This window comes from Beauveria bassiana, assembly GCF_000280675.1.
Source record: "Beauveria bassiana ARSEF 2860 unplaced genomic scaffold BBA_S00001, whole genome shotgun sequence".
Classification (NCBI taxonomy): Eukaryota; Fungi; Ascomycota; class Sordariomycetes; order Hypocreales; family Cordycipitaceae; genus Beauveria; species Beauveria bassiana.
In genome coordinates this window covers 1,890,336-1,915,306 of record NW_007930836.1, presented here as the reverse complement: position 1 = coordinate 1,915,306, position 24,971 = coordinate 1,890,336, and the positions used below count along the sequence as shown (strand labels likewise).

Here is a 24,971-nt window from a genome sequence, read left to right as displayed (position 1 = left end):
TTGACGATTTCAACCTATCTAGTGATACATGTGTTTTTTTATGTCTTTGATCTTGTTATAAATGCTCTCTCTAGATGACTGTGCATCCATGAGTAGGTGAGGCGTGATATAGTCGTAGCCCATTCCTCTTCTCTGTCTGACCATGCTCTTGAGCACTGCATCCATGGCATGTGCGTCTTTCAACCAAGGCCCTAGCCTGTCGCTTTGTGCATCCGAGCCATGGTCTTGTTGTCGGACAAATGTCATGATCATAGCTGCAAGGCCAGCGGCGATGGGGGTTGCTACCGAAGTTCCTGACAGGACCTTGACACTGTCATGATGACCACTCCTTCCGGCTGGCCAATGTGAACGGACATGTTCACCGAGTAAGCTGAAGTTGACGTCCTTTTCGTCTGCTGTAGGATTGAAGGCAGACGGATTTCCATTTCCATCAGTCGAGTGTATACAAAAAACCCCCGTATATTTCGCTGGAAAAGCTCGTCCAAAATTTGCGCCGTCGTTTGAAGCCGCAGCAAACATTAATTTCTGCTTGTGTAGAGCGAGCGCCACAGCTTGGGTCATGGGTTCGTTGTGTTCACGAATGCCGAATGACATGGAAATAATGTCCACGTCCCACTCTGTCACTGCGTGATGAATAGCCTGTTCCAATCATTAGCATGTATCGCGCGGACTGCTCCGCAGCGGGGAGACCTTGCCTTTGTGATGGCATCATAGCTCTCGCGGCCGAGATCCTCTTTATTTGCAACCTTTGCGATATAAATCTCAGCGCATGCAGCAACGTTAAGAATGACTCCGAGGGCATGAGTGCCATGCCCAATTTCATCTCGATAGTCGTAGGGTCCTGTACCCTGTACAAAGTTTCGCGCGTCCTTGATCCGTGGGTCGAGTTGATGGCCATCAGTGCGTATGAGAGGGTTTTCAGGGTCAAATCCAGAATCTAGGATCGCTATTTTTACTGGGGTGGGTGCATTGGCAATTTTTCTGCTAGATACATAAGGAGGGTGTGCAGTAGCATCAAACGCATCAACATGGGGATGAAGTGAGGAGATGAGATCATCCATCCACCTGTCAGACAGGCTGGTACTAATAAAGTTTTAGCAAACCATGGAAGAAAATATGTCTAGAGTAGCCTACTCGTTTTCAGAGCTCTTCTGGTGGCTTGCATCGAATAAATACAAGCGTTCGGTAGAGGGCCTCGCAACTTGTGAATTAGTTGGGATGTGGCTAGGAAATTGAAGTGGCATTTGCGCCCTCGGGTTCGGCGGAGTAAAGTGCAGGGACGTCGGAGGAGAAGAAACTGCAAAGTTTTGGTCGCTTTTGGCAGAGGAGCCGAATTTGGTTGTTTGCTGGCGGAGAATCTCTTGCCCGATCTCGCCCCAGTACTGTTGACCTTGGCGAGCATCAAGACAACTCAGATCTTCGGACCTGAGACACCATGACTTGAAAAGTTCGGACTCGAGTCGCTTAATGACATTCTGATAGAACAGCTTCTGGACACTAACAGACTCGAAACTGGTCAGTTCTCCTGCAGGGAAATATTCCCATTGCAAGCACGCTTTAGTTGCGAGGTAGTAATCTACACCAGCGTCAAGCTCCAAACTTTTTAAGATATCAATGCTGGCATAATAGCTAGAATTGACGTCTCCGGTCCCCATTTCCTCATTTTTCCATGCATTCACCGGTTTGCAGTAGTGGAGCTCGCACAGGAGAATTCCTAGCGCCAACACACTGGCATTGGGATGTACCATGTGCCTGGAAATGGATGGGTCGGCGTGTGCGCCGCCATCGTCTGCCTGATTGCCTGAAATGAGCGGGACATGTTCCATGTCGAGAAATGGTTTGGTAATGCTCGGTAACTCTCCGTATTGTAACGGCTGAAAGAATAGAATGTTGGAATGACTAAACGAGGGCTGCACCCACGGCGTCTCTAAGAATGGCAGCAAGGCCGTGGCGAGAATGACTGCCAGTATTCGTTTCGCTTTCAGTGGCAAAACTGACAACCCGCCCCTTAGCTCTTGTTGACGCTGAAAAAAGACCGACAAGGACACTGCCTGCGGTATTTGGTAGCCGCCAAAGTTCTTTGGCTCCGGGCGGAGTCTCTTGAACCTGTCCCCGTCGTAAAGAAGATGCAAGCGGTTGCTCTGAGAGAGCGAATCCGTTATGGACTTGCAGATGTGCGCGAATTCAGGCAAAGAATTGCAGCCAGGTTCGAAGGTGCTCATGCACTTGTTACTCCGAACATCTCTGATAAGCGATCACCATATTGTCAACCGGTCACTCTCTGTCAACGAGACTTGTAAAACTTACTTGACCGTTATCCTAGCCTCTTGCAATGTAATCTCGGAGAAAGAACGTACGCAAAAGAACATCTCAAAGCTGGTCTCTTCTTTACAGCTTGTTCTTCGAAGGGGCAATGCAAGCCCGACGCTGAGGCCAGAGCACTTTTGACAGACACAGGACCATTGTGTTCGTAATCCCTGATGTAACGATTCAGAATGTCGTCTTAATAGGATGGCAAAGCCCACTTCAGGCTCTTCCATGTCATCAACAACGCTTGCCTCTTCACGAGTCACAACTCGGCGTCGTTTTGCGTCTGCTTCCCAGCGTGAAAGCTCTTGGATGACTGCCTCATTCTCTCGCTGACGTTTGCTGACACGAATAGTTGAGTTAAGAGTAGAATGGCTTTCGCGGTTTGGACGCTTGGCCATATTACGGATCGTTTGCAGTTTCGGGTAGGGCACGGCGTTGGGTATGTTCTGCATGAGTGATGTATTAGTCGGCCGGCCGTGGAAGAACAGAGGAAAAAAAGACATAGCCATTATGTAAAGGAATTACAGACAGTGTCCGAGTCGTCAGCAAAATCGTATTGGATGACATTTTCCAGTACACCGAGTGCTCTTTCTATGTCTTCTGAGGAACTCGGGCCGTCCTCATCTACAGCTTCATGCCGCAGATATGCGTGAGCCCGCATCCAGGCGGAATCCCTCTCCGCCCTCAGTGATGGGGGCGATGACGTTTTTTCGGGTCGCTTGCTGGCTAAGTAACCCAGCGCAGTCTTCCACAGTTCTCGAGAGTCGTCGGGATCCATGTTCGTTAGTTGACAATTTGCAAACTTGAACTGGCCACAGTGCTTCGACAAAATAGAGCGCAAGCAACGAGATTGGCAAATGAAACAAATTAAGGAGACTAGGTAATATTGGATAGTCTATCAGTACGGATCCAGAGCATCTGTAGAGGCCCGCACTGGCACAAGACCATAACAACTGCGGGGCCTCGGTGTTCTTTCGCCATAGTCATACGAATAGACATATAAATACGGATATGCAGGAGGGGTTGCAGCTTCCCGGCGTGCATACTCGGCGTCGGATAAATAACTGGTGTCTCACTTGGCAGGATGGCTGAGTGGTCAGCGAAGCACTCTGGCTGGTCTCTAAATATAAGCTGGTTATAGCCCTTGACGAAGTATAGCCCCCACTCCCGACCATGCCCCCTGTCCGGCCCCGGCCGCGTCTTTTGCTTTGTGCGGTCACTATTACCAAGATGTGTTGTTGTTACAAAAATTATCGTACTTTGAGACAGGAAATCAGATGCACTGGTAGAACAAGGCATGCAAGCTGTGAGAGATGCAGAGCGCGATGTTGAAAGAGGCTAGGGAGGAAAAGGGGTGGGACAGACAACACAAAAGTCTGGGGTTCAGCAATCACCCGGCGTCGGGTGGGGATCAATAAAATGCTCAGACCCACGAGAACCAAACAGATCACAAATCGAGTTTTCGGCCGGCGGCAATAACCCAGTCACACAGTCAGCCGACTACCATCCTGGCAAGTCAGACTGCAGTGTGCAGATAGATGTCAGCAGCTGGATGTAGCTCAATTGATCGCCTGCAGGCTAGTTTCAAGTCTAATAAAAACATCCCAGCCACTTGGTGGACAAAAAGTTATGGTGGGTCTACACTGCTTTCCGACCGTGATTAGTGGTGGTTGTAGGTAGACAATGTCCACTACTTGCCAGCCACAGCCACCAGCGTGCCAGCCTACGGAAACTTTCGTCCGTAACAGAAAGGCGCGTGATTAGGCTGCGACACATGGGCGCCGCCAGTATTAGAGCCTTGGCCTCGCCCTCGGCTCATCACGGCACGGCCCGCCAGAGACTTGACACAACGGTGCGAGCGGGGTAAATAGTTTGCCCAACCGTGCCGTGTATCCGCCAGACGAGCCTTGGGGCCTGACCCCTAGTCCCCAGCTAGCTCCAGGCACAGTCCGATCCTGTTCAACGGTTTACGCCTCCCTACCAACAGACTCCCACAGATTATATCTCTCTCGATCTGCCGCACCGTCCTAGGGGTCCGAACCAGAGCACCTAGCCCGTACACAGCAAGATAATGTCACAAACGGACATCAAGAAACGTCACACAACGGGCGCCGGCGCAAGCACCACCATGGAGCCGCCCTCGACACCCTCCGTCACGTTAACCGCAAAAGGCGGTCGAACCTTGATGTGGTACGAAGCTGCTGAATGGCAGCGAGACAACAAGTACATCCTCAGCGGTTATCGCCGCGAAAAAGCTGACTATCTCGAGATCCTCACCAGCCTGACGTTTCTGCACAACGAGACATGCAATGTGTACACTCACCTAATCGGCGCACTGCTTCTGCCGCTCATCGCGGCCACTGTCATGCGGAGTCTCTCACAGCCTCAGTTCTCTGTCGTGTCAGGAACAGACTACACTATGTTTGCAATCTTCTTTTGGACCGCTGAGTGCTGTCTACTCTTTAGCACGGCCTTTCACCTGTTTGGCGCACACTCGCATGAAGCTGAGCAATTTTGGCATCGCATGGACCTGCTAGGCATTGTTATTGTGACGATGGGCACCTTTATTCCGGGAATTTATTACATCTACTTCTGCGAACTTTCCCTACAGAGACTGCACTGGTCTGTTGTTAGTTAACCCTAATACTTCCTTTCTCGCCGCTAGACACTTGACTCTGGCCACATGCTGACATTAAATTTGTCTAGGTTATCCTCTCGGGATCCTCCACAGCTGCCCTGATCTGTATACCTGTCTTTAGAACGCTTCGCTGGCGAAAGGTAAAAATTGGTGCCTACGTCGCACTTGGCGCTTCGGCACTTATCCCACTAGCACATGGATCTCAGCTATATGGTCTCAAGTATATGACTCAATACTCGGGAATGAACTGGTATCTGCTTGAGCTAGCTATCTACGGTAGTGGAACTGCTTTTTATGCGGTAAGTCTAGAGATGTGTATTCTATTGATGCATCCTGTGATTTAACTTGTTCTTTAGTTGCGAATTCCCGAACGCTTTGCTCCTGGCAAATTTGATATTTGGTGCAGCTCTCATCAAATTTTCCACCTCTGTATCTTGTGCGCTATGTATATACATATTTTTGGCCTAATGCAGGCTTTCACAGCGTGCCATACATTGGACATTTGCAAAATCCAGGCCGCGCACAAAGCAGGCTAGAGATAGTAGATGGATATGACTTCCGGTGGACAACGTTAGGGCATATTGGATAAACCGGCAAATTCTGGTTAAGAGATGGAATTGTGTGGAGCTGTCACCCAATGTACTAGCATAGAAACCTCACAGTGGACCGTCAATCGGTACACAGATCAGCTACTGTAAAAGCCTGAACGTCTCTGAATAACTTCTCTGTTTTTAGTCCGAGAATGCGGCTTTCTCTATCAAATCTTTGCTTGTATTTGTAATACGCGGCTGAATTGTCATTGTTGGCAATCGCCATCTCCCGCGTGTTGAACATGCGCAGTTGCTTGGCTAAAGATGATTGCATCTACAGAACCAAGTCTCGCCCAATCACACTGCGTGAAGCAATTCATGGCTCTCAGAGAGCTCTGACATGAGGAATTGTTTGAGCATTGCATCTGCCCCGCCCATCACGCCAAGATATTGCTTCACCTTCTCGCGCTGTGCGACAGGCATTGTCAAGCCATATTGCTTTCCAACAACAAGGCACTCAACGAGCGATTGAAAGATCCGTTGTCTGATGGGTCCTGAGTCTTGTTCTGATAGCAACTTACCCATTGTTTCCGGGACTGCCTCGGCAATCAGCCAGCGATGGGCATTTGGTTCACCTTGACAAAGGATCAGGCACGATGCGGGAGGCAAGTTCAGGAATCGATCCTTTCCCTTGTTCCTCGAGCGCTGCGCAAATTGAACGATAGCAGTCAGAAAAAGAAGTAGTCTGTGAGAATCGCAGCCTTTGCTGATAGCCTTGAGCTCCTTGGCGCACGCCTGGTTCGCATCATTGAATAGTTTTTCTTCATGGCCGCCGCCGATAAATTTTTCGAAATATTCAGCGATGACTGTCGAAAAATACTGGATCGGAAGCTCATCTTGAGTCTCGAGGATGGCTAAGTGCGTGGTAAAGAGAACCATCGTTCGGGCCACAGTCTCATCTCTTTTTGCGCTCCAAATACAGCGGTCGAAGTCGACGAGGAACTCACGAACCCCGTAGTGCAGTGATTCTCCGGCGTCTCTGTGATAGGCCATGGAAGCAAATTGTGCAAATGTCCTGGCGGAAATATCTACACCTTCTCTCCATTCGCGCTGAGCCGCCGCCAGAATGACGGCTGACCCTACAAGGACCCCGATCACTAGAAGTGCCTTCAGATCTGCAGTAGAAACCACTTCGAAGATCTGGACAGACAGTGCCGTCATCACCGTCAAGTTTTTAGTGTTCTCGGTCTCAACTATATGGGTGCCGAATTTGATGAATGCCTCGGCCCATCTTCGTAGTCTATCCGTCTTGCCATTCTTGACGAGGTCTTGCAAGACATGCATTACCTCCCAGCGTCCGATCCAGGAGTACCTCAGATAGAATCTCACTACTTTGAGAAGAGGTGGTAAGTAAAAGGAAAGTGTCAGGGTTCTGATGCCGAATCCAACCAGTCTCGACGAATTCTTGTATCTCGCGACAAAGAGCTGCTCTTGAAGCCCCAGCAATTGTTTCACACGCTCTTCCATTGGATCCATCGGCCCTTTTAGGGGGGGAAATCCCGGTGAGCTGGGCAGTCCATCAACTCGTGCACCATGTTCGAGAAGAAGCTCAATAATCTCCTCAGAGTTGGCCTGGATGGCTCGGATCAACGGCGTGTCACCGTAACTGGCTTTACTCTCGATCGACGCGGACCGGTCTAGCAGCACGGAAACGACATCCTTGTGCCCACCAGTGATTGCGATATGGAGTGCTGTCAATTTACTTCGATCCTTGGAATTGATTCGAGCGCCATGATCCAGCAATAGTTCCACCATATCTTTGTGGCCTTGGGTAGCGGCCCAAAAAAGGGGCGTCCGGCCATAGTTATCCTTTCTCGAAAGAAGGTTTGTGAGAGATGTCCGGTCGGAGCCATAATGGTGAATCAAGGTTCTCGCCCAGGATATGTCTCCAAAGTAAGCAGCCAAATGCAAGAGAGTGAACGAAGGAGGGGCTCCGCCATATTGTTCCTGGTCCCAATACAACTCCCACCATTGCTTCCGAACTAGAGATTCAGCCTGGAAGAACTGACGGGAGAGCTCGGAAGAGTTGTCATTCACATGTCGGAAATGTTCTGGCCAGTACACGCTAGCATACGGTAAGAGGGCAGTACGAACAGCTTTGTCGCTAACGCCATCCAAAGACGTGTAACTCTCCTCGATGAGTTTCAGGCAGGCCCGCATTAGCTTTTGATGCGTAGCGTGGTTCATGTAAAACATGTTGATTCCTTCCACGTTGACTTGGTCGCTCTGGAAGAACTCCTTTGCCGACTCATGGACCAGATTCACTACCTCCCCTTCAAGTTTCACCAACAGTCCGCATGACTTTAGTTGGCTCTTCATCACCTCGGTCGACGTTAAATCATTTGATGCTGTGGTCCTCGTTGCGGCTGTCAACTCATCGACGGTAAGAGGACGCGCCGCGAGAACGATCCATTCGAGGACGGGAACTAGCTTTTCTTTGTCTTCGACCTGCTGTAACAGCCGCTGGTAAATGCCGCCAAGGCCTTTGGGAAGTCTTTGAAGAATCTGTACGATTTTGTGCCAGCTCTTCCCTTTCAACTCATCTGCAACAAACCCCACCCACAGAAATGTTCCCTCGGCGCCAGCCATCAACTTTTGTCGAACTTGAAGCAGCATGTCCTCGGAAAGAGATTGTTCGGATGCAAGTTCCGCAACTTTAGCAAAGATGTACTTCTCAACATCTTGCGCAATCTCTACATCCGCATCGTCAAGTTTAATCCGCCGATAGTGCCCGAGTTTGCTTTCTAGAAGTTCCGGTCGTGGGCGAGAGAGGAGGATGACTTTTAGATGTGCCGATGTCGCTTCCCCATGCTTCGAAATAGACTCACCTATGGCATCGAGAAGTTGCCTTAGAGTGTCTCTTTCGCATTCATCTAGGCCATCGAGCACACATACCACCTGACGAGATGGAGTTCGCTGCATGAGAATCAAGAATAATCTCCACAGTGAACTAAAAGTCGAAAGGGTATACTTGGTTGTCTCAGATCCTTCAAAATACTTTTTAATGTGCTGTACCAACTGCGGATGAAAAGTGAGCCATTGATGAATGATGCCTCTCATGATGGTCACTGCCGTATTCCGATTACTGTCGCGGTTACTACAGAAGTAGTAAAGTAGAACATCCTTAGATAAGGCAACGTTTTGTTGAAGCGCTTCCGTGATGTAGATTGCCAGCATAGTTTTGCCTTTTCCTGGTCCACCCGAGATCCAAAGCAGCGGTGGATCTGCGCCTGAAAGCCATTCTTGATAGCTTGGGTGCTGTACAAGCCATTCGCAGGTTCCTTCCGCCCTCCGCCCTTTCAGCGCAATGAGTGAGCTTCGGTCGACCTCAGGTCTGGTCAAGAGCAAAGCATCTAGAACAGTTGCGGCCGCTGCATGCATGCCGGCCTCCACAGATACTAGTGTCGGAGCCTCGGTAATCTGCAACAGGATCTCCTTGGCATATGCTGCTGATGCTGCTGCTGCATATCCATGCCAATGATTGCAACGGTGAGAATCGGCATAGTCGCAGATACCCCGAATAATCAGGCATTGATCAGTGCCATTGAGGCCATAAGCCTCAGTCTCGAAACAAAGGATGCTATGCTTACGAGCTAGGCTGTCTCGCGTCGCGCCATGGCACACCGGCCGGGTGCTCGAAGCAACTAGACCATAATGGACTTTATTGACTTGCGTCTGCCGTGGTGACCGGTAATAGGTTTCATTCGCGTTGCAATCATTGCACTCTCCGCTCGCGGATTCGGTGCTTGTGCGCTCACAACGGGAGTCGCACAAGACATTCTTGTTTGCCGTGGGGCGCGTAAAAGTGAGGGCATCCTTGTTTATAATTTCGGCGATGTAACAGGGAATCATACTCTCCCCAAGGATAGCAATCGTCTCAGCTTTGCCGGCGGCGGCGAGAAGCAAAGTTGATGGCTTGCTCAGTGCAGCCTTGCCGGTATTCGAATTGCCCGCGGACTTGGTCTCAAGATCGAGTTGGATCAGGCCAGGCCGAGTCGATGTTGGCTTACTCACAACAACATCTCCAAGGCGAATATCATTCTTCTCACTTGGTGCTCCTCCTCCAATGCCTACCATAAGGCTGAACCGAATCGATTTGAACCTTAGACGCATCTGCGCATCAGCCGCGGCGGTGGATGTGGTTCCGGAAGAGTCGAATGGCGGGTGTGCGAGCACGATATTGTGGCCCTGTATATTTCCCAGCACATAGCTATTGGGGTCATTCTCGCTCAGATCCGCCGGAAGCTCACCATGAACATGGTCCAGAAGCGCTCTAGCTGCTGCGATCTCAACGGGCAGAGCACAGACCCATCCAACTGTGTAGTCCTCTCTCGGGGCTATGTCTAATGAATGCATGGATTCTATAAAGAAAGAATGGCGAATGTTTGGAAGGCAAAAGGGAAATTGACAAGAGAGAGGGGGGGAATTCAGCCCTGCATGGGATATTTGATTAAGCCAGTAACTGGGAGAAGCTGCAACAGCGGCACGTGACAGACATGCTGGGCGCTTCTTTCGGAATGGTCATGATCCATCGCCTGGATTTCAAGTAATTTACAGGTATTCGGTGCTTTTCAAACGCAGAGCTGCAACACCTCGCTGACTTGTTTGTACTTTGAACACATTTTGGATGGCTTCTAGCTAATATGTGTGGAACTCCAGTTGCACAGGCCGAACCATAACCCCCACGCGAAAATATAAGGCATTACCTGATTGAAAGCATTGGGTGGAAAAGGCACTACCTAGGCAGGTACCTAATACTCCCTAGTGCCTCCAGGTATATTCGAGCAGCAATCTAATTATGGCGATTACTTAAGTGCCAGGCCACTCAAGCACAGTAAGTACGTTATAGCGACTTACCAGCCAGCCTACCAGCCAACCCTCTAGCTAACTAGGTACCTAAAAACCTAGTACCACTGTTCTGGCCACGTTGGTTGGCTAGCTACTGTACCTAGGCACTTATATAGCTAGGCGTGGCACATGTAATAAGATGCTAGAAACATCTGGCATTCCATTTCATTCCTCTTACTCTCAAGGAAGCTTACCCTTCTTATATCTGATTTTCGCCTACAATTATAGAGTTGGTCCATCTGATTTCTATCTATCAACGTGGCCAGCACTAGCGAATTTGTCTGAACTTGATTTTGCTGATCGCCTGTCACTCTGCCGTGGACAAACAGCTGTGCCTGCCGCCTGGAAGTGGAACTCAGGGCAGCGACACACAGACTGTCAATGTGTTCGGCTTATCGGCTTCTGCCCTGTCTCCAAGGTAACATCAAGGGCTCATCCTGGCTTCCGGTTACGACAGTAGATTACGGTGGCAACTGCAGGCTGTCGTGTAGGCTGGTGACATTGTTACATCTATATCTTGGTGGATGGAGCAATGCGCATGCAACCATTAACACGCCAGGGTTACATGGCTTCCAGTGCGGGACCTCTACAGCAGACGTGCAATGCTGGGGGATACTGTATGGATTATATCTTTCAAATTGATCGACTATTATGTATGCTCTGGCGTCTCAAATCAATCAGCAAGATTTCTTGGCAGCTGCTCAAGAGGGATCGTGACCCGTCGATCCGCAAATTGGCATTAATAGCGGCCCCCCCGCCCGAGCAGCAAGATACCCAACTTGACCCGACGGCTTTAGAACGGGACCTTGGAGTGGCAATCATTTTGGGTTCGCCAAACTCCACAAAACCATCCTAATCTACCGTTAAACAACCAAGGTAGTTAATAACTAAGTTAGTTGCTGCCGTCTCCTTCGGCAGTGTCTGCGTCCACCTTGCCACCCAACTGGGAAGGTGACGATGCTTTACTGCTACGATGCGTCACGAGATACAGGAGGCGACATTCCTTAGATTATTACATAATTTATGTTATGGATAGATATGGAGTATATAACTAGGCTTACTCAAAAAGAAGCCATTGCACCCCGCCATCTCGAATTCCTTGCTTGTCAATACTGTGGCTGCCCAAAATTGCACTAACAATTCAGCCACTCTACGTCTCAGTGTCACGAACACATTATGAAACTATTATTGGGAGCCCTGGCTGCCCTTTCGGCACTTTCAGCGGCTGTGGCTGCTGGAGGCGCTTCCACTCCTGGCAACTTTAGCTACAATCGCCACCAGTTTCTTCTCAATGGACAGCCATATCAGATCATCGGGGGCCAGATGGATCCTCAGCGAATCCCGCCCGAATACTGGACGCATCGGCTGAAGATGGCCCGTGCCATGGGCTTAAACACAATCTTCAGCTACCTCTATTGGAACTTGCACGAGCCCAGCCCCGGCGAATGGGATTTCCAAGGCCGCAACAATGTCGCCGAGTTTTTCCGTCTGGCGCAGGAAGAAGGTCTCAAGGTGGTGCTCAGGCCCGGTCCTTACATTTGCGGCGAACGCGACTGGGGCGGCTTCCCGGCTTGGCTCAGCCAAGTCCCGGGGATGGCGGTGCGCCAGAACAATGGTCCATTTCTCGACGCTGCCAAGTCGTACATCAATCGCGTTGGCAAAGAGCTGGGAAGCCTTCAAATTACGCAAGGCGGGCCCATCCTGATGACCCAGCTCGAGAATGAGTACGGTAGCTTCGGCACGGACAAGGAATACCTTGCCGCTTTGGCAGCCATGCTTCACGATAATTTTGACGTTTTCCTGTACACCAACGACGGTGGTGGCAAATCCTACCTCGAGGGTGGACAGTTTCATGGCGTTTTGGCTGTCATTGACGGCGACTCGAAAACCGGCTTCGAAGCTCGCGATAAATATGTCACCGATCCAACAAGCCTCGGCCCACAGCTAAACGGAGAATACTACATAACTTGGATCGATCAATGGGGTAGCGACTACTCCCACCAGCAGAGTTCGGGCTCGCAGACCAAGATCGACAAGGCTGTGGGAGACTTGGATTGGACGCTGGCCGGGAATTACTCCTTTAGCATCTACATGTTTCACGGAGGTACGAATTTCGGCTTTGAAAACGGAGGGATTCGGGATGATGGTCCCTTGGCCGCTGTGACGACCAGCTACGATTACGGCGCGCCTTTAGATGAGAGTGGTCGTCCCACAGATGTCTACTACAGCCTCCGAGAGATGATTTCCAAGCACGTGCCCGCAGGCAGTATTCCGAATGTACCTACCACTCCAAAGCGAGCGTCAGTCCCGGCATTCAAGCTCCAATCGGGGGCGGCCCTATTTGATCTGAAAGGCGCACCTACTAAGAAGGCCAACGACCCCATTAGCATGGATGCTTTGAAGCAGGCATACGGTTACGTTCTCTACGAATATGCAGTGACAAAGGAGCTCAAGGGCAATGTCACAATTGGTGATGGGGCTCGTGACCGTGCCATGATATATGTCAATGGTGTGCGTGTTGGTGTAGTGGACACAATTTACAAGACGCCTGCAACTGTCACGGTAGCGTTGAACAAGGGCGACACGCTTCATATTCTGGTTGAGAACCTGGGCCGTGTCGATGTGCGCCAACGTCTCAAGGAGCAGGTCAAGGGGATCGTCGGAAACGTCACAGTTGGAGGCCAAAAACTCAGTAACTGGGCCATGTACTCGATTCCATTGGACAAGCTGCCGTCAGGGCTGGACAAGAAGCATACGATCAAAAAGAATGACACTCCAGTCTTTTACACTGGCACTTTCGGCATGCCCAAGGGAGCCTCGGCAGATCCCAGTGGCGATACATTCATTACCGTACCCAGCGCTGTCAAGGGTGTTCTCTGGGTTAATGGTGTGAATATGGGAAGATACTGGACGGTTGGTCCCCAGCAGAGTCTCTATGTTCCGGGAAGCATATTGAAGGAGAAGAATGATGTAGTCCTTCTGGAACTGGAGCCGCAGCCAGAAATGAAGCTTTCTGCGGAAGGTCTTTCCGAGAGGAAATGGTTCAATAACCCGGATCCAGATGCTCCCTAGGGTGAGGTTGCTGTACTACTCGAATGTCGCTCGAGCGTCAAAAGTGAATACATCACAACCAAAAACAGCTGCACATGCGAATACTGAAATAATGAAGAATTATGACGGATCAAGTTCTGCTTCCAGACCGATAGCTATATAAGAATGTAATATTGTCCTTGAATTCTATGGTTATGTGTAAATCATTGCTTTGTTTACGGCGTGACTCATGCCGACTGCAAGACAGACGCTAAGCAGCCTCGCAGAACGCGCAGAACTAGTTGCGATGCGCAGAAGTGTAAATAGTGTGCTTCCGACACAAATACAATCATGTTTTCTCATACGCGAAGAATGAAACCCCTGATCCTTCTACAAGTTTGCACATGCAATCACGGACCATGTCGCGGCCACAGACTCCTCCGCATGAGCCGAGGTACAACGTTCACGTTGCACCCAGAACGATAGAAAAGCTCATCGACAATGCATTCCCCGGGGTTGAGTTAATATCGCATTCCGAACTCGAAATAAACAAAGGCTATAACAATCGGCTATACTTTGTCAAAGTTCGGCGTAAATGGCAGAGCTCAATTTTCCGCGACACGGATGCCACGGAGAGGGAGCTTGTCCTCAAGGCCAACGGGCAGTTCTTCTTGGCCGACAAGGTTCAGAATGAAGTTGGCTGTCTCCAAATTGTAGGGCAGTATTGCCCGGGAATCCCAACACCGACTGTGTTTGCTTGGTCAGAGGATGGCGTTACTGTTAGTCTGTCGAATCCATGCGGCTTGGAGAAGAAAGACGTCATTCTTTCAATTCCAGAGAATGAAAAAAATCATGGAGGATGGATCTTAATGTCACGACTTCCCGGAACACCCTTGCCAGCTTGCGACCTCGACGAAGCAGCAAGATTGGATATCATGAGGCAGCTTGCGGGCATGGCCGCGAGCTGGAGGACTAGTATTCCTGCCCAAAGGTATCTCGGCAACATACAGTTTCATCAGGAACTGCACGCGTCTGAGCCAGATTTCTCCATTGTGCCCAACTCTGGCCCTCAGCCACATCATCTCGTGGTTCGAGGCATCCTGGTTGATGAGCTGCGAATCGCAACACCCATCAGCAGCGTCACGCAACAGTATACCCTCAAGCTTGAGAAGAAGCTCGAGCAACTTGAAAGCTCCCAAAACTATGCTCGAAATCGGCACCTCGCTCCCGAGATACAAAGATTCATCAAAGATACACTGCCACAACTTCACACTCTGACCCCCCCACACAAGCACACATTAGGCGAATTCGTATTTACACACTATGATTTGTCACCGAGAAATATACTCGTGACCGGCTCGCCTCCCCAGGTTTCGGGAATAGTCGACTTTGAGTTTGCGGGCTTCTTCGCACCCGTGGAGGAGTTTCTCAACGACGCTGTCGGCAACGAGGGCGACTGGCCCGACACCCTGTACAACGAGTACTTGGCGGAATTGGAGGCCAAAGGCATAGATACTCCAGCAGCGGGGATAAGCGCATCGGTTTGGGAGACGGCTCGTTGCCTTGAGCGTGTCGCGGACAATATTGCACCGTGGTGGCTACCAGGTCCGTACACTGGTGCCGCATTGGAGGAGCAATTTGTAAAGAGCGCGGCAGAGCTGCAGGAAAATCTACAGAAACTCTCGTTGGCAGTAGAAAGAAATTGAGAATTTTTATTTGAGCCACTTTCAATAATGCTGGAATTATGCGGACTGACGAAATCTCAAATTCTATGAAAACGACAACCGTGCTGACTTTTCCCAGCCTATATTCCTTTTCAGATACACGCCTCGTCGAGACGCCTGGTATCAAGATCAGTCACTGGAGACGAAAATATTCAAAGTTTGACTTTTTGACTTTGCACTGAGAGCAGCTCGGTCTTGCTTCGTTGCAGTTGACGCGCCGAATACTGTACAGAAAGTCAGAGCTGTACTTGAATCGGCCTGCCCAGCATCCCGTCGCCAAACTAATATCAGATACTGCTTTACACCCACCGGCAAGTCATACATCGCGTCTTGGTCCGCGGGGCCCATTTCTTCTTTCGCTCCCCCCCGAACCGTCTTTCTGAACTCGAATGGGTGGAGGCTTAGCGGCATCGGTTGGTGCATCCTCTTTGCCAATAGATTTGTAACGAGGATTTAGTTGCTTCTGCAGCCGCATGGCTAGTTGCTCATGCATCTGTGGGCTGCGGCATGAGCCGCAGCTGGAGCTAGAGGATTGCTTGGGAGAGTAGGCATGAATCCCGACCGTACGACACTTTCCGATGGTTTACGACATTCAAATAGTCAATACCAAACAGGAAATAGGAAGAGCGGTCAAGTTGATCAAGTACACAGTGGCGGCGGCTTGTTTCGCGCATGCTAGTTGGCTAGCAAAAGCCACCACACACCATCATCCGACAATCGCCAATGTGAGAGAGGCTTTGATAGGGCAGTACTGTTACGAATTTGACTAAAGGAGGGGAATAATAGCCTGGAGTCTTGTTTCAAATATTCCAAGCAAGACAGCTGAGCATAAAATGCATCTCATTGAAGCATGGAGGGGAGACTTTGATACTGTGTACCTAGTGAATCCAGTGTTGCCAGACACTTCCTACAGCAGCGGCAGAGCGAACTCAAACTATAGCTCTTCCCAATCAGCCTCTTCCGACTCTTCGGTCACATACGAAGCGAGCGTCTCCTTCAGCTCATCGACGCTAATATCCGACGTCTCGGCGTGCTTTCCATTGTGTGGCGGGAAGATGATCTTGTCCACCACGTGGAGAACGCCATTGCTGCCAATCGCGTCGTGGAACCTGACGCCCGTGAAGCCGTTGATGTTGATGACACGGAACCCGAAAACAGTGGCAATGTCGATACCAATTGACGCACCAGGCAGGAATGTTTCCAAGCTGTAGTGATCTTGGTGTGCCGCCTTGCTCGAGCCCGAGCCCGTTCTCTTATCGTAGAATGCGTCGCTATACACTGTCGCATTGGGAGCAATGGTGTACTTTAGAATCGCATCCAGGTACTTGGCGCCCTTTTTCGTGTTGAAGAGAAACGCGTTGGCTTTGGCACCCAGACGCTTAAACGCCTCGTTGCTGGGTGCAAAAAAGGTGCTGCCTTGAATATGCTGACTGTGGATGAATTTGATAAAGTCGGTCTTTTCGTACGCCAGAAGCAGCGTCGAAAAGTAGGCTGGGAAGAAGGTGAGGATTGGCCCAACTGGTGGTGGCAGCGCGAGCACGTCGCTGATGGCATGAATCACACCATTGGTAGTTTTCTAGCAAAAGAGACATTAATTAATTAGCATCCGATTCAAACAAGTTGATTTTTCCCCCAAGATGTTGATATGAAAAAACCTACAATGTCTACAGCCTTGATCTTGGAGTAGCCATTCAGCGTGACTCCCGCCAGGCTAGCGCCGACTCGAATTCGCTGATGATCGCCACCCAGGCCACGCTCCCGAGCCTCACTTTCCAGAGTGTAGCTGGTCACGACGTCCACGGCCTTTTTGGTACCAGAGACGATGTGGTAGTGTAGAAACTTGTCAAGCACTTCCTTGCTGGGGTCCTTGAACCTGTCGGGAATTTTATCAAAGGCTCCGTTGAGCGGCACGAAAAGCGTGTGCTCGCTGTCGGTGCTGTTCAACGTGTCGACGAGCTTGGGAAAGTCGTCCAAGAGTTTGGCAAACTTGCTAGCACCCTCCAGCTCCTGCAGGGTCTGGTAGATGGTGAGTTTGGGGCCCTTTCCGTGCTTGGGACGGTCGAGGCTCTTGAGCGCTTGGAGCGCCTGGTGGCGGATATGCTGTGCAGCATTAGCAGTGGCATCCACCGTGGTGTGCTGAATGTCTTGGGCCACTGCGTTTACGGCGCCCGGGAATGATTCCAGTGAGGCCACGCCCTTCCACCACAGAGAGGAGAAGAAGTCCTCGGTGCTGGGCTCATGCGCCTGGGCGGACTTGTGCGGAGTGGCGGCAACGCCAGTGGCACATAGAGAGAGGGCGACAGTGCTCAATTTCATCTCGAATTGATGGAAATCGAATTATGTTTATATTTTAATAATGATGTTAGAAAAAGAAAGAAAGACTACAATCAAGAGTCATACGCTGAAATAGTTACGTAGGCTGGAAAGCGGGCACGGAGCCTTGGGAACCTCCGCACGTTACAAACTTGATGATGCGGCCATGTATGCCATCACAGCTTTGATTGCGTGTTTCGGCGGCCTCGGGCTTGCATAACCGGCGAATAATGAGTGACGTCCACCCTCCATTATGACCAGCACATCATCGGAGATGCTTAGTTATCAACAATTGTTGGAGTCAGGCTCGTTCCTTGGATTGCCCCCCATCTGTAAGCTCACAGTTGAGAGGGGCTGAGCATAACCAGGCTGCGACGCTGTCTTCTGTTATTGGAGCAATTGGGGCAGAGTAATGGCAGGCTTGGCTTGAAAGGGCGCTAAGTTTGACTCCAAGTTTCCACTAGTCAATTAAGAAGCTCTTTGGCTACCTATGATTGTTTAGGGATCCACGCAACTCACTGTACTGGAGTGCTGCCGTTCCTTAGCTGGAGCATCTAGGGTCACCCAAGCAAGGTTGTTTTAAGGCTGAGGGTCCCCGTGTCACCAACTACCTAGCTAGAGTTGAAAGACATTTTGTTTCTTCTTTCACGACAATTATTGTTCCGCATCATTACGCATAAATACAGCGAGTGCTATGAGCCAGCAAAGAGACGATTTTCGCGAGATTCAACGATTTTACAAGCCGCCGACAAACGGTATCGAAAAGGGCAATTAGTTGCGACACGGTACGACCCCAGAGCTGATCGATAGTTACCCGTCGAGTCGAATACGGCGATTGCAGAAGTTGCCGGGCGCTCGCTCTACACGGCGCATAGCTTCCCGTGACAATGCTTTGCAAGAAGGAGACTTACACAGTCGTCACGCCGATACCGGGCTACATTCCGCGACAGCTAGCGCTCGACATTCTGCAATCGCACAGCGAAGTCATTTCGCTGAACCCGCTGGTCCTGAGCCACAAGCCAATCCCCGCGCCTCGCAATGCCGCCGCCGACGAATACTACAGCACCTGGTACGAAATCACCCAGAGGGTGCAGTTCATCCCGGGCGTGGGCAAGATGGGGTCCGGCCAAATCACCTTTAACGGCTGCTTCCACGACATGCCCTGGGGCCTGCAAACGCACATTTACGCGCCCTTGAACGTCGACTTGCGCAACAAATACCGCATCGGCGGCAACCAGCCTGGCGTCGAGCCGCTGGAGCAGCGCGAACTTGGCATGGAAAGTCTAGGGATCCCCTCGAGCGGCTTGTATCTGCGCCAAGAGGCCGAGATTAGATGCAATATTGCCATGATGAGCTTTGTCAAGTCGGAAATGCAAAAGGCCTGCAAGGACATGGTGGATCGCATCATCAAAAAGGCTGAGCTACTGGATTCTGGTGTCCTGCAAGCAATGTTTGAAAATGGAAAGCTCAAAACTGTCAACCCAAATGATCGTTCCAGCCTGCCGCTCTCGCCAGCAGCGCTCTCGCCAACAGCCAGCCTCATCTCACCCCGGCTGGGCCACAATTCAATGTATTCCAGTGCCAATCCCGTATCACCGCCATATCCACAATCGCCGCCTCCTCCCCCTCAACAATCTACGCAACAATATGCCAACAGCTACCATATACCACCCGGGACTCCCAAGGAACAGTCCACAGTGCTCGAGCTCCCCGGTGACTACCGGTACATAAACTCGGGGAGTTTCTCTTCGCCGCAGCCCAGTCCCGGGATGCAGAATTCACAGAGGTCATCAATGACGCCGTCAGATCCTCGCTGGTCGCAAAGTCTGCAGAGTGGCGTTGCCGACCCTCGCATGAGTGTGGGCTCTGCGACGGGTAGCATTGGGGCACAGCCCTCACGGCAAAGTTACGCAGCAGAATTGGCAGTTCATGATGAGACGCGAGAGGAACATCGTTAGAGGTCTGAAATGAAATTCACGAGATACCAACTTGTACGTGGAGGCGCCATCATTGAAGCCTGTCAGGTTTTGTTTACAATAGCCACTTGGGTGCTACCACTTATGACAGGACAGCCTGTGATGGTTTTCATGCCCATAACGGATTCGTTCTACATTTGACTCGTCGTTCTGGCTGAGGAGGCATGCGGGAGGGCATGCCTGTCGCTCCTACTACCCCCTGACCAGTAACCCATGATCTCGAACCGGAAAACCATAGTGTTTTTATTATAAACTGAGCAGCCCCAGACCGAAAATTGGTTTGAACAGGGTACCAGCAGTGAGAATGGCAATCACTGCAGTACTCCCGACAAATGGGTGACGATGAATATGCTGCAAGGCTACCAGCGACCAAATATAGCTGCAAGACGACATTCACAGGGGTCGTGAACCAATCTAGACTCTGTGCCGAATGTCATGCGGCAGACAAACTGGCGTGGGCTTGTATATCAGCAACGACAGCGGGTTGAGAAGCCTACAGCTATCCTCCATATCGCATGTCGAGATCATGGCAAGGGAGAGGAGCGCTGATGACGCAGTAACAATGCGAGAAATCAGAAAGTCCAGGCGCCAAGACGTTCTCTGCTTATGGGCTCCTTACGCAGAGAATGCTATAGATGCAAACTCCATGATGCCAATCCCGAACATTAGAGCAGTGAAAAGTGGTCTCTAGGCATTGTGTTTGTTTGTTTATAGAGCTGACCAGATCCTTCAGCATGTGACTGGGAATTACCTTTGTGGCTGTTCATGGTGGTGACGGCCCAAAATTGTGACAATACGAGGCCACGCTGAAATTGGTGCTGACTAGTTGAAGCAGGAGAAGCACGCAGGAGAAACTTGACGAGAAATAGAAAGAAAGAAAACAAGAATGAAAAAGAGCATTAGGACAAATGATGAATCAAAGGGTGTAGGTAAATTCAACGTGTAGATAATGAGGGCTTGGGAACCAAATTTAAGCAGATGAATGCAGTAGAGCCACACATAGAAACTAAAGTCATGGCGGTATTTATGTTTATTCGATATAGCTCAAGATAGCCAAAGTGGCCGTCGGTCTTTTGTAGCGGGATGAGCAAAATTCGTTTTCCAGTTGACTATACGATTCAAGATTTACCAGGAAATGTGTACTCTTTACTCTTGGCATAACTAAATGGGATCCTGCCAGTCTGGTCACAGTGCGATGATCAGTTAGCCTGCGCATGCCCCACACGTCATCATCACCAGCCTTGCAGCCACCCCTCGTTTTGTTAGCGGGATTAGTTCTGGCCTACTTGAGATCAAGATGGTGATTGAACTGTAATAGAAGGTTTTGACGCCTTGTTCCTTAGTTTGGTGGTCAGAGATGCCCTTTGCCCGTTTTGGGAGAGGCAATGCCTCGCGTTGCCATTGCTCCTGTTCAAATCTCTGATCAGCAAATCAGGTGCTTGAAACCGTCTCATAACATCTGTGCAGGCCATCTGTGCAGGCCCGCGTGTATCCGCGCCAGGGGATATCTTTAAAAGTTGTTACAACGTGGATTCACACTAAAAAAAAAGAGTCAGATAAAAATTGTCGATTGAAACTTGTTCTGGCAAAGCCACACTTGACTTTTTTCACCCCCTCTTTTGCGCTGATTCAGTGTTGCATAGTTCAAGTTTTATTGTGTCCGTTCGTGCACCGCGCCACCCCTAGCTCGTCAACACTGGCAATCGTGGCGGGTCAATATTTAATCCGCTCGCTTCCAAAGTACCATCCCATGGTCCAATGCTTGTCCATAGACGAGCCAATACAGCGAGACCACAGCCCTGCTTCACTTGTGCACTTTTGTTTTGGAACGAGAAACCCCATTTCACCATGATCAACACTTAAAACCCTCGAAAAAAAGATTCGATAATCGACAACAGCGTTCGTTGCCATGTCTGCAGCCGTCGCTCCGCAGCACCGGCCCGGCGCTTCAGATTGCGCGCCTCGACGAAGACCTCGCGAGCCCGACTGGAATTCTTTTTACAAAAATGGCCTGCCAAAAGAGGTCATTGTGATTGAGGACTCGCCCGATCCTGCACCTAGCCATGCTCCCACCAGAGCAGTGCTGCCGGATCCGGCCGCCGAGAATGGCCTCTCGAGCGCGAGAAAGCGAAAAGCACCTGAGCGTTCGGACGTCGGCTCGGTCGGCAACATCACCACGAATGGTTCAAGCATATACTCAAGCCATTCCGAGTCAATCCTGAGTCGGAAAAGACGAAGGGTTGGCGACCCTCCTGACAGCACTCCTAGCTCCAGTCTGAGTGCCGCGTCTGTCAAAAGACCAAAATACGACGAATACAAACCACCACGTCTTCCGACTCAAAGAGTTTTGACCGCCGATATTCGAGTTGTTCACGACGTATGTTGCCAAATATTCGAATTCAGAATAACGGGAGCCAATTTCCTAACGATACGCAGGAGAGAAGCCACGGTAGCGCCGCCTCTGTTGACGACGAGGACGGGCACTTTATCATCATTCCCGAGCAGCGTGTCGGACGGCAATGTAAGAATTTGCTCAACCCAAGACACTCGACATATCTAACGAGTAATTTTCCAGATCGAATCGAGAAACTTCTCGGGCAAGGCACGTTCGGCAAGGTTGTCAAGGCCTACGACATGGTTCGACAAGAGCACGTTGCCTTGAAAATTATTCGGTCGATACAAAAATACCGAGACGCCGCGAGAATCGAACTCCGAGTATTACAGACCCTACGAAAAAATGACCCGACGAACCGATATAGATGCATTCATCCCCGAGATAGTTTTGACTACAAGGGTCATATTTGCATCACCATGGGCTTGCTGGACTCGAGCATATTCGATTTCCTCAAGTCGAATAGCTTTGCCCCCTTTCCCAACAGCCACATTCAAAACATGGCCCATCAGCTGCTCACTAGCGTTGCTTGTAAGAAATCTTCACCTGCTCCGCTTAGAGCAAAACTGACTTGTTCGAATAGTTTTGCATGATCTCAAGCTTGTCCACACAGACTTGAAACCCGAAAATATCCTTCTTCACGACGGCGCATATCAAGCTTTTACATATAACCGCAATATCCCTTCAGTCTCCACAGCAACTTGTCGCCAAGTAAAACAAAGACGTGTCCTCCTGAAGCCGGACATCTGCCTCATTGACTTTGGCTCTGCAACATTCGAAGACGAGTACCATAGTTCGGTTGTCTCGACTCGACACTACAGAGCCCCAGAGGTCATTCTTGGCCTAGATTGGTCGTACCCTTGCGATATCTGGAGTATTGGGTGCATTTTGGTTGAGCTGTTCACGGGCGATGCTTTGTTCCAAACACATGAGAATAGAGAACACCTTGCCATGATGGAAGCTGTTTGCGGGCGTCCCATTGACCGAGGCTTGGTGCAAAGAGCAAACAAAGCTTTCAAGACAGCCAAGCCCGGAACCATCAAGTGAGTCCTACCATGAGCCTATGGCTTGCAAGCCAAGTTTGAAATGCTCCAGCTAACAATGATGCAGTTATTTCAAGCGTCTGAAGCTTGAGTATCCGATAACAGAGACGACCAGAGCATCTAGACGATTTGTGAATAATATGAAGAAGCTGGAGGTTTGTAACAACTCACAACGAAAGCTGCAATCATTTCGGCTCGGCTGCTAACACAGTGGCAGAACATCATACCACCAACAAATCCATTCTTATCCAATTTCTTGGATCTGCTGCGCAAGATGTTTGCATTTGACCCAAACAATCGAATCACAGCAAGGGAAGCGCTTCGGCACCCTTGGTTCCAGGAAAGCACCCGCGATGACGGTACCGAGGCGGCAAGGCTGCATGCTGAGCGTGTCTCTGCTATAAGATGAAGGACCTCGGACAGCGCAAGACGGCAATGGCAATGCATATACGGCAATGCATTTCTCAATGCACGTATACATGCTCAAGTCACGATCGAGCCAAATGCAGCGCCAGAGCTACAACGGTAGCACCATCCAACAAGCTACTTCAGCTGCTCCCTTGGGGCTACAAGACGGGGGCTAGCAGGATTGAGAGTAGAGCTGGGCATTCCTGTCATGTCAGAAGAGCAATGCCCGTCTTATATCACTTGGGCGCGTGGCCGAGTCGACACGCTACTGGTAAGCAGTGTCATGAATACAGTCATAGAACAGCGTTTGAAACAATGTTGCGAATCGAAATGGCGTTGGCCGGAAGAACCATGCTCTGGAGGACAAACCCGAAAATATGTAAAAGCATAATTTCAGATATCGGAATTGTCATACATGGATGGGGTCTCCGCAATTGTGACGGAGGCGCGGCGTCGATCTGAGGAAGGAAGCACATCATCAGTGGTGGATTGAATTAAGAGCATGCATATCGATATTTTATGACGGGCGACGAGGTCGAAACAGCTATTCTAATGGGATGGTGGCCTGTCAGTTTGTCTGACAGGATTGGAGGGGCCCGTTGCTGGCAACTAGCACAGCCGATTGCCAGCGGGGTAGGGAGGAAAACGGAGCATTCATCTTTGCATTGACGGCAGCGACTACTTTGTTTACAGGCGCATCATAAGGAGGGGGGACTTTTTTACTTTGTCAAATATACCATGATCTCATCTACATATGTGTCTTGTTACGCTGAAGCTTCATTACCTTGATGTGTCTCTAGTGGCTGCTCGGGAGCGATCACCATTCAGCCAGCCACGTAGTAGGTAAGGTAAGCAAAGCACCTTGTGGGGGTTATAGCGGGCAGACATGATGAGGAAATGGCTCAACCAGGCATGTGAAGGCAACCGGGCCATGAGACATTATTATTGTTGATACAACAAGAGTTCTCGTCAGGCTCTCGGGTCGTGACTCGAGAGTGGCCCAATCAAGACAATCCACTGTCTTGCATTCAGCTCAGCCCAGACAGAAGCCATGCATGCGCTGGAAAAGCAAGAATGGGCTGTAACGTAATCGGATCTTGCTCCGACAGGCTCTCGGCTCTCCAAGTCAGCAATACATATATAAGGCCAAGGGCAGCGGCAGGAAAATCTTTATTCAAAATGTATGCATCTCTCCCCGTGTTTGTTGGGGGATGGATGCCTTGTCTCGGATGATGACCTCCCCCCCCACGATCTTCCCGCAGTAATTAATTGTCTGTATCCAGTTTTTGAGGGCGCGGCGCTGACCAGTCGGGAATCAGCGTATTAGTCTGCCAGCAGCGTCACCTGGACCTTTTTTGGCTGGGGGGGCGGTCAGATGGCCTCTGCACATGCCAGCGCTAGTTAGGCCCAGCGCTGGTTCAGATATAATTCATCATAACATGTCATAAACACGGGTTTACTTTTTGGTGGCTCCCTCGCTAACCCACGCCAAGATGCCGCCGTGTTGGGTAAATTTGCATCTTGAAAACACGGGGCAAGTCCCAACGTTTCTTTCATCTTCTCTTCATCTCTTTTCTTTTCCTCGTTTATCCTTTCTGTCTTTCCCCTAGCCATCATCCTTCCCTACAAGTCCGCTGAGCCTGTGTTATTTGATATCCACCAGCATAAAGTTTAAATTGGCACTCTCGAGTTCTCAACC

The 24,971-nt window shown here is 50.2% G+C and overlaps 8 protein-coding genes across 8 annotated transcripts; 5 read left to right on the top strand and 3 right to left on the bottom strand.

Moving 5' to 3' along the window:
* Nucleotides 1-18: 18 nt before the first annotated feature.
* BBA_00619 (intracellular serine protease) lies at nt 19-3,088 on the bottom strand (the record flags this gene model as incomplete). The annotated part of the gene is made up of 5 exons (XM_008595716.1): nt 19-639; nt 672-1,083; nt 1,135-2,244; nt 2,308-2,756; nt 2,840-3,088. The coding sequence occupies 5 exons, from the start codon at nt 3,086-3,088 to the stop codon at nt 19-21; spliced, it is 2,841 nt and encodes a 946-aa protein (XP_008593938.1).
* A 1,350-nt stretch (nt 3,089-4,438) lies between these two features.
* BBA_00618 (Hemolysin-III protein) lies at nt 4,439-5,484 on the top strand (the record flags this gene model as incomplete). Its single annotated transcript, XM_008595715.1, has 3 exons — nt 4,439-4,939; nt 5,017-5,247; nt 5,305-5,484. The coding sequence occupies 3 exons, from the start codon at nt 4,439-4,441 to the stop codon at nt 5,482-5,484; spliced, it is 912 nt and encodes a 303-aa protein (XP_008593937.1).
* Nucleotides 5,485-5,835: 351 nt separating this feature from the next.
* Nucleotides 5,836-9,894, bottom strand: BBA_00617 (ankyrin repeat protein; the record flags this gene model as incomplete). The annotated part of the gene is made up of 1 exon (XM_008595714.1): nt 5,836-9,894. The coding sequence occupies one exon, from the start codon at nt 9,892-9,894 to the stop codon at nt 5,836-5,838; it is 4,059 nt and encodes a 1,352-aa protein (XP_008593936.1).
* A 1,668-nt stretch (nt 9,895-11,562) lies between these two features.
* Nucleotides 11,563-13,458, top strand: BBA_00616 (glycoside hydrolase family 35; the record flags this gene model as incomplete). Its single annotated transcript, XM_008595713.1, has 1 exon — nt 11,563-13,458. The coding sequence occupies one exon, from the start codon at nt 11,563-11,565 to the stop codon at nt 13,456-13,458; it is 1,896 nt and encodes a 631-aa protein (XP_008593935.1).
* Nucleotides 13,459-13,835: 377 nt separating this feature from the next.
* BBA_00615 (uncharacterized protein) lies at nt 13,836-15,122 on the top strand (the record flags this gene model as incomplete). The annotated part of the gene is made up of 1 exon (XM_008595712.1): nt 13,836-15,122. The coding sequence occupies one exon, from the start codon at nt 13,836-13,838 to the stop codon at nt 15,120-15,122; it is 1,287 nt and encodes a 428-aa protein (XP_008593934.1).
* Nucleotides 15,123-16,074: 952 nt separating this feature from the next.
* Nucleotides 16,075-17,456, bottom strand: BBA_00614 (fasciclin domain-containing protein; the record flags this gene model as incomplete). Its single annotated transcript, XM_008595711.1, has 2 exons — nt 16,075-16,716; nt 16,800-17,456. 2 exons carry the CDS (start codon nt 17,454-17,456, stop codon nt 16,075-16,077), a joined length of 1,299 nt encoding a protein of 432 aa, XP_008593933.1.
* An 884-nt stretch (nt 17,457-18,340) lies between these two features.
* On the top strand, nt 18,341-19,411 carry BBA_00613 (uncharacterized protein; the record flags this gene model as incomplete). Its single annotated transcript, XM_008595710.1, has 1 exon — nt 18,341-19,411. The coding sequence occupies one exon, from the start codon at nt 18,341-18,343 to the stop codon at nt 19,409-19,411; it is 1,071 nt and encodes a 356-aa protein (XP_008593932.1).
* Nucleotides 19,412-21,338: 1,927 nt separating this feature from the next.
* On the top strand, nt 21,339-23,273 carry BBA_00612 (protein kinase (Lkh1); the record flags this gene model as incomplete). The annotated part of the gene is made up of 6 exons (XM_008595709.1): nt 21,339-21,806; nt 21,866-21,950; nt 22,005-22,352; nt 22,405-22,864; nt 22,932-23,019; nt 23,082-23,273. 6 exons carry the CDS (start codon nt 21,339-21,341, stop codon nt 23,271-23,273), a joined length of 1,641 nt encoding a protein of 546 aa, XP_008593931.1.
* Nucleotides 23,274-24,971: the final 1,698 nt, after the last annotated feature.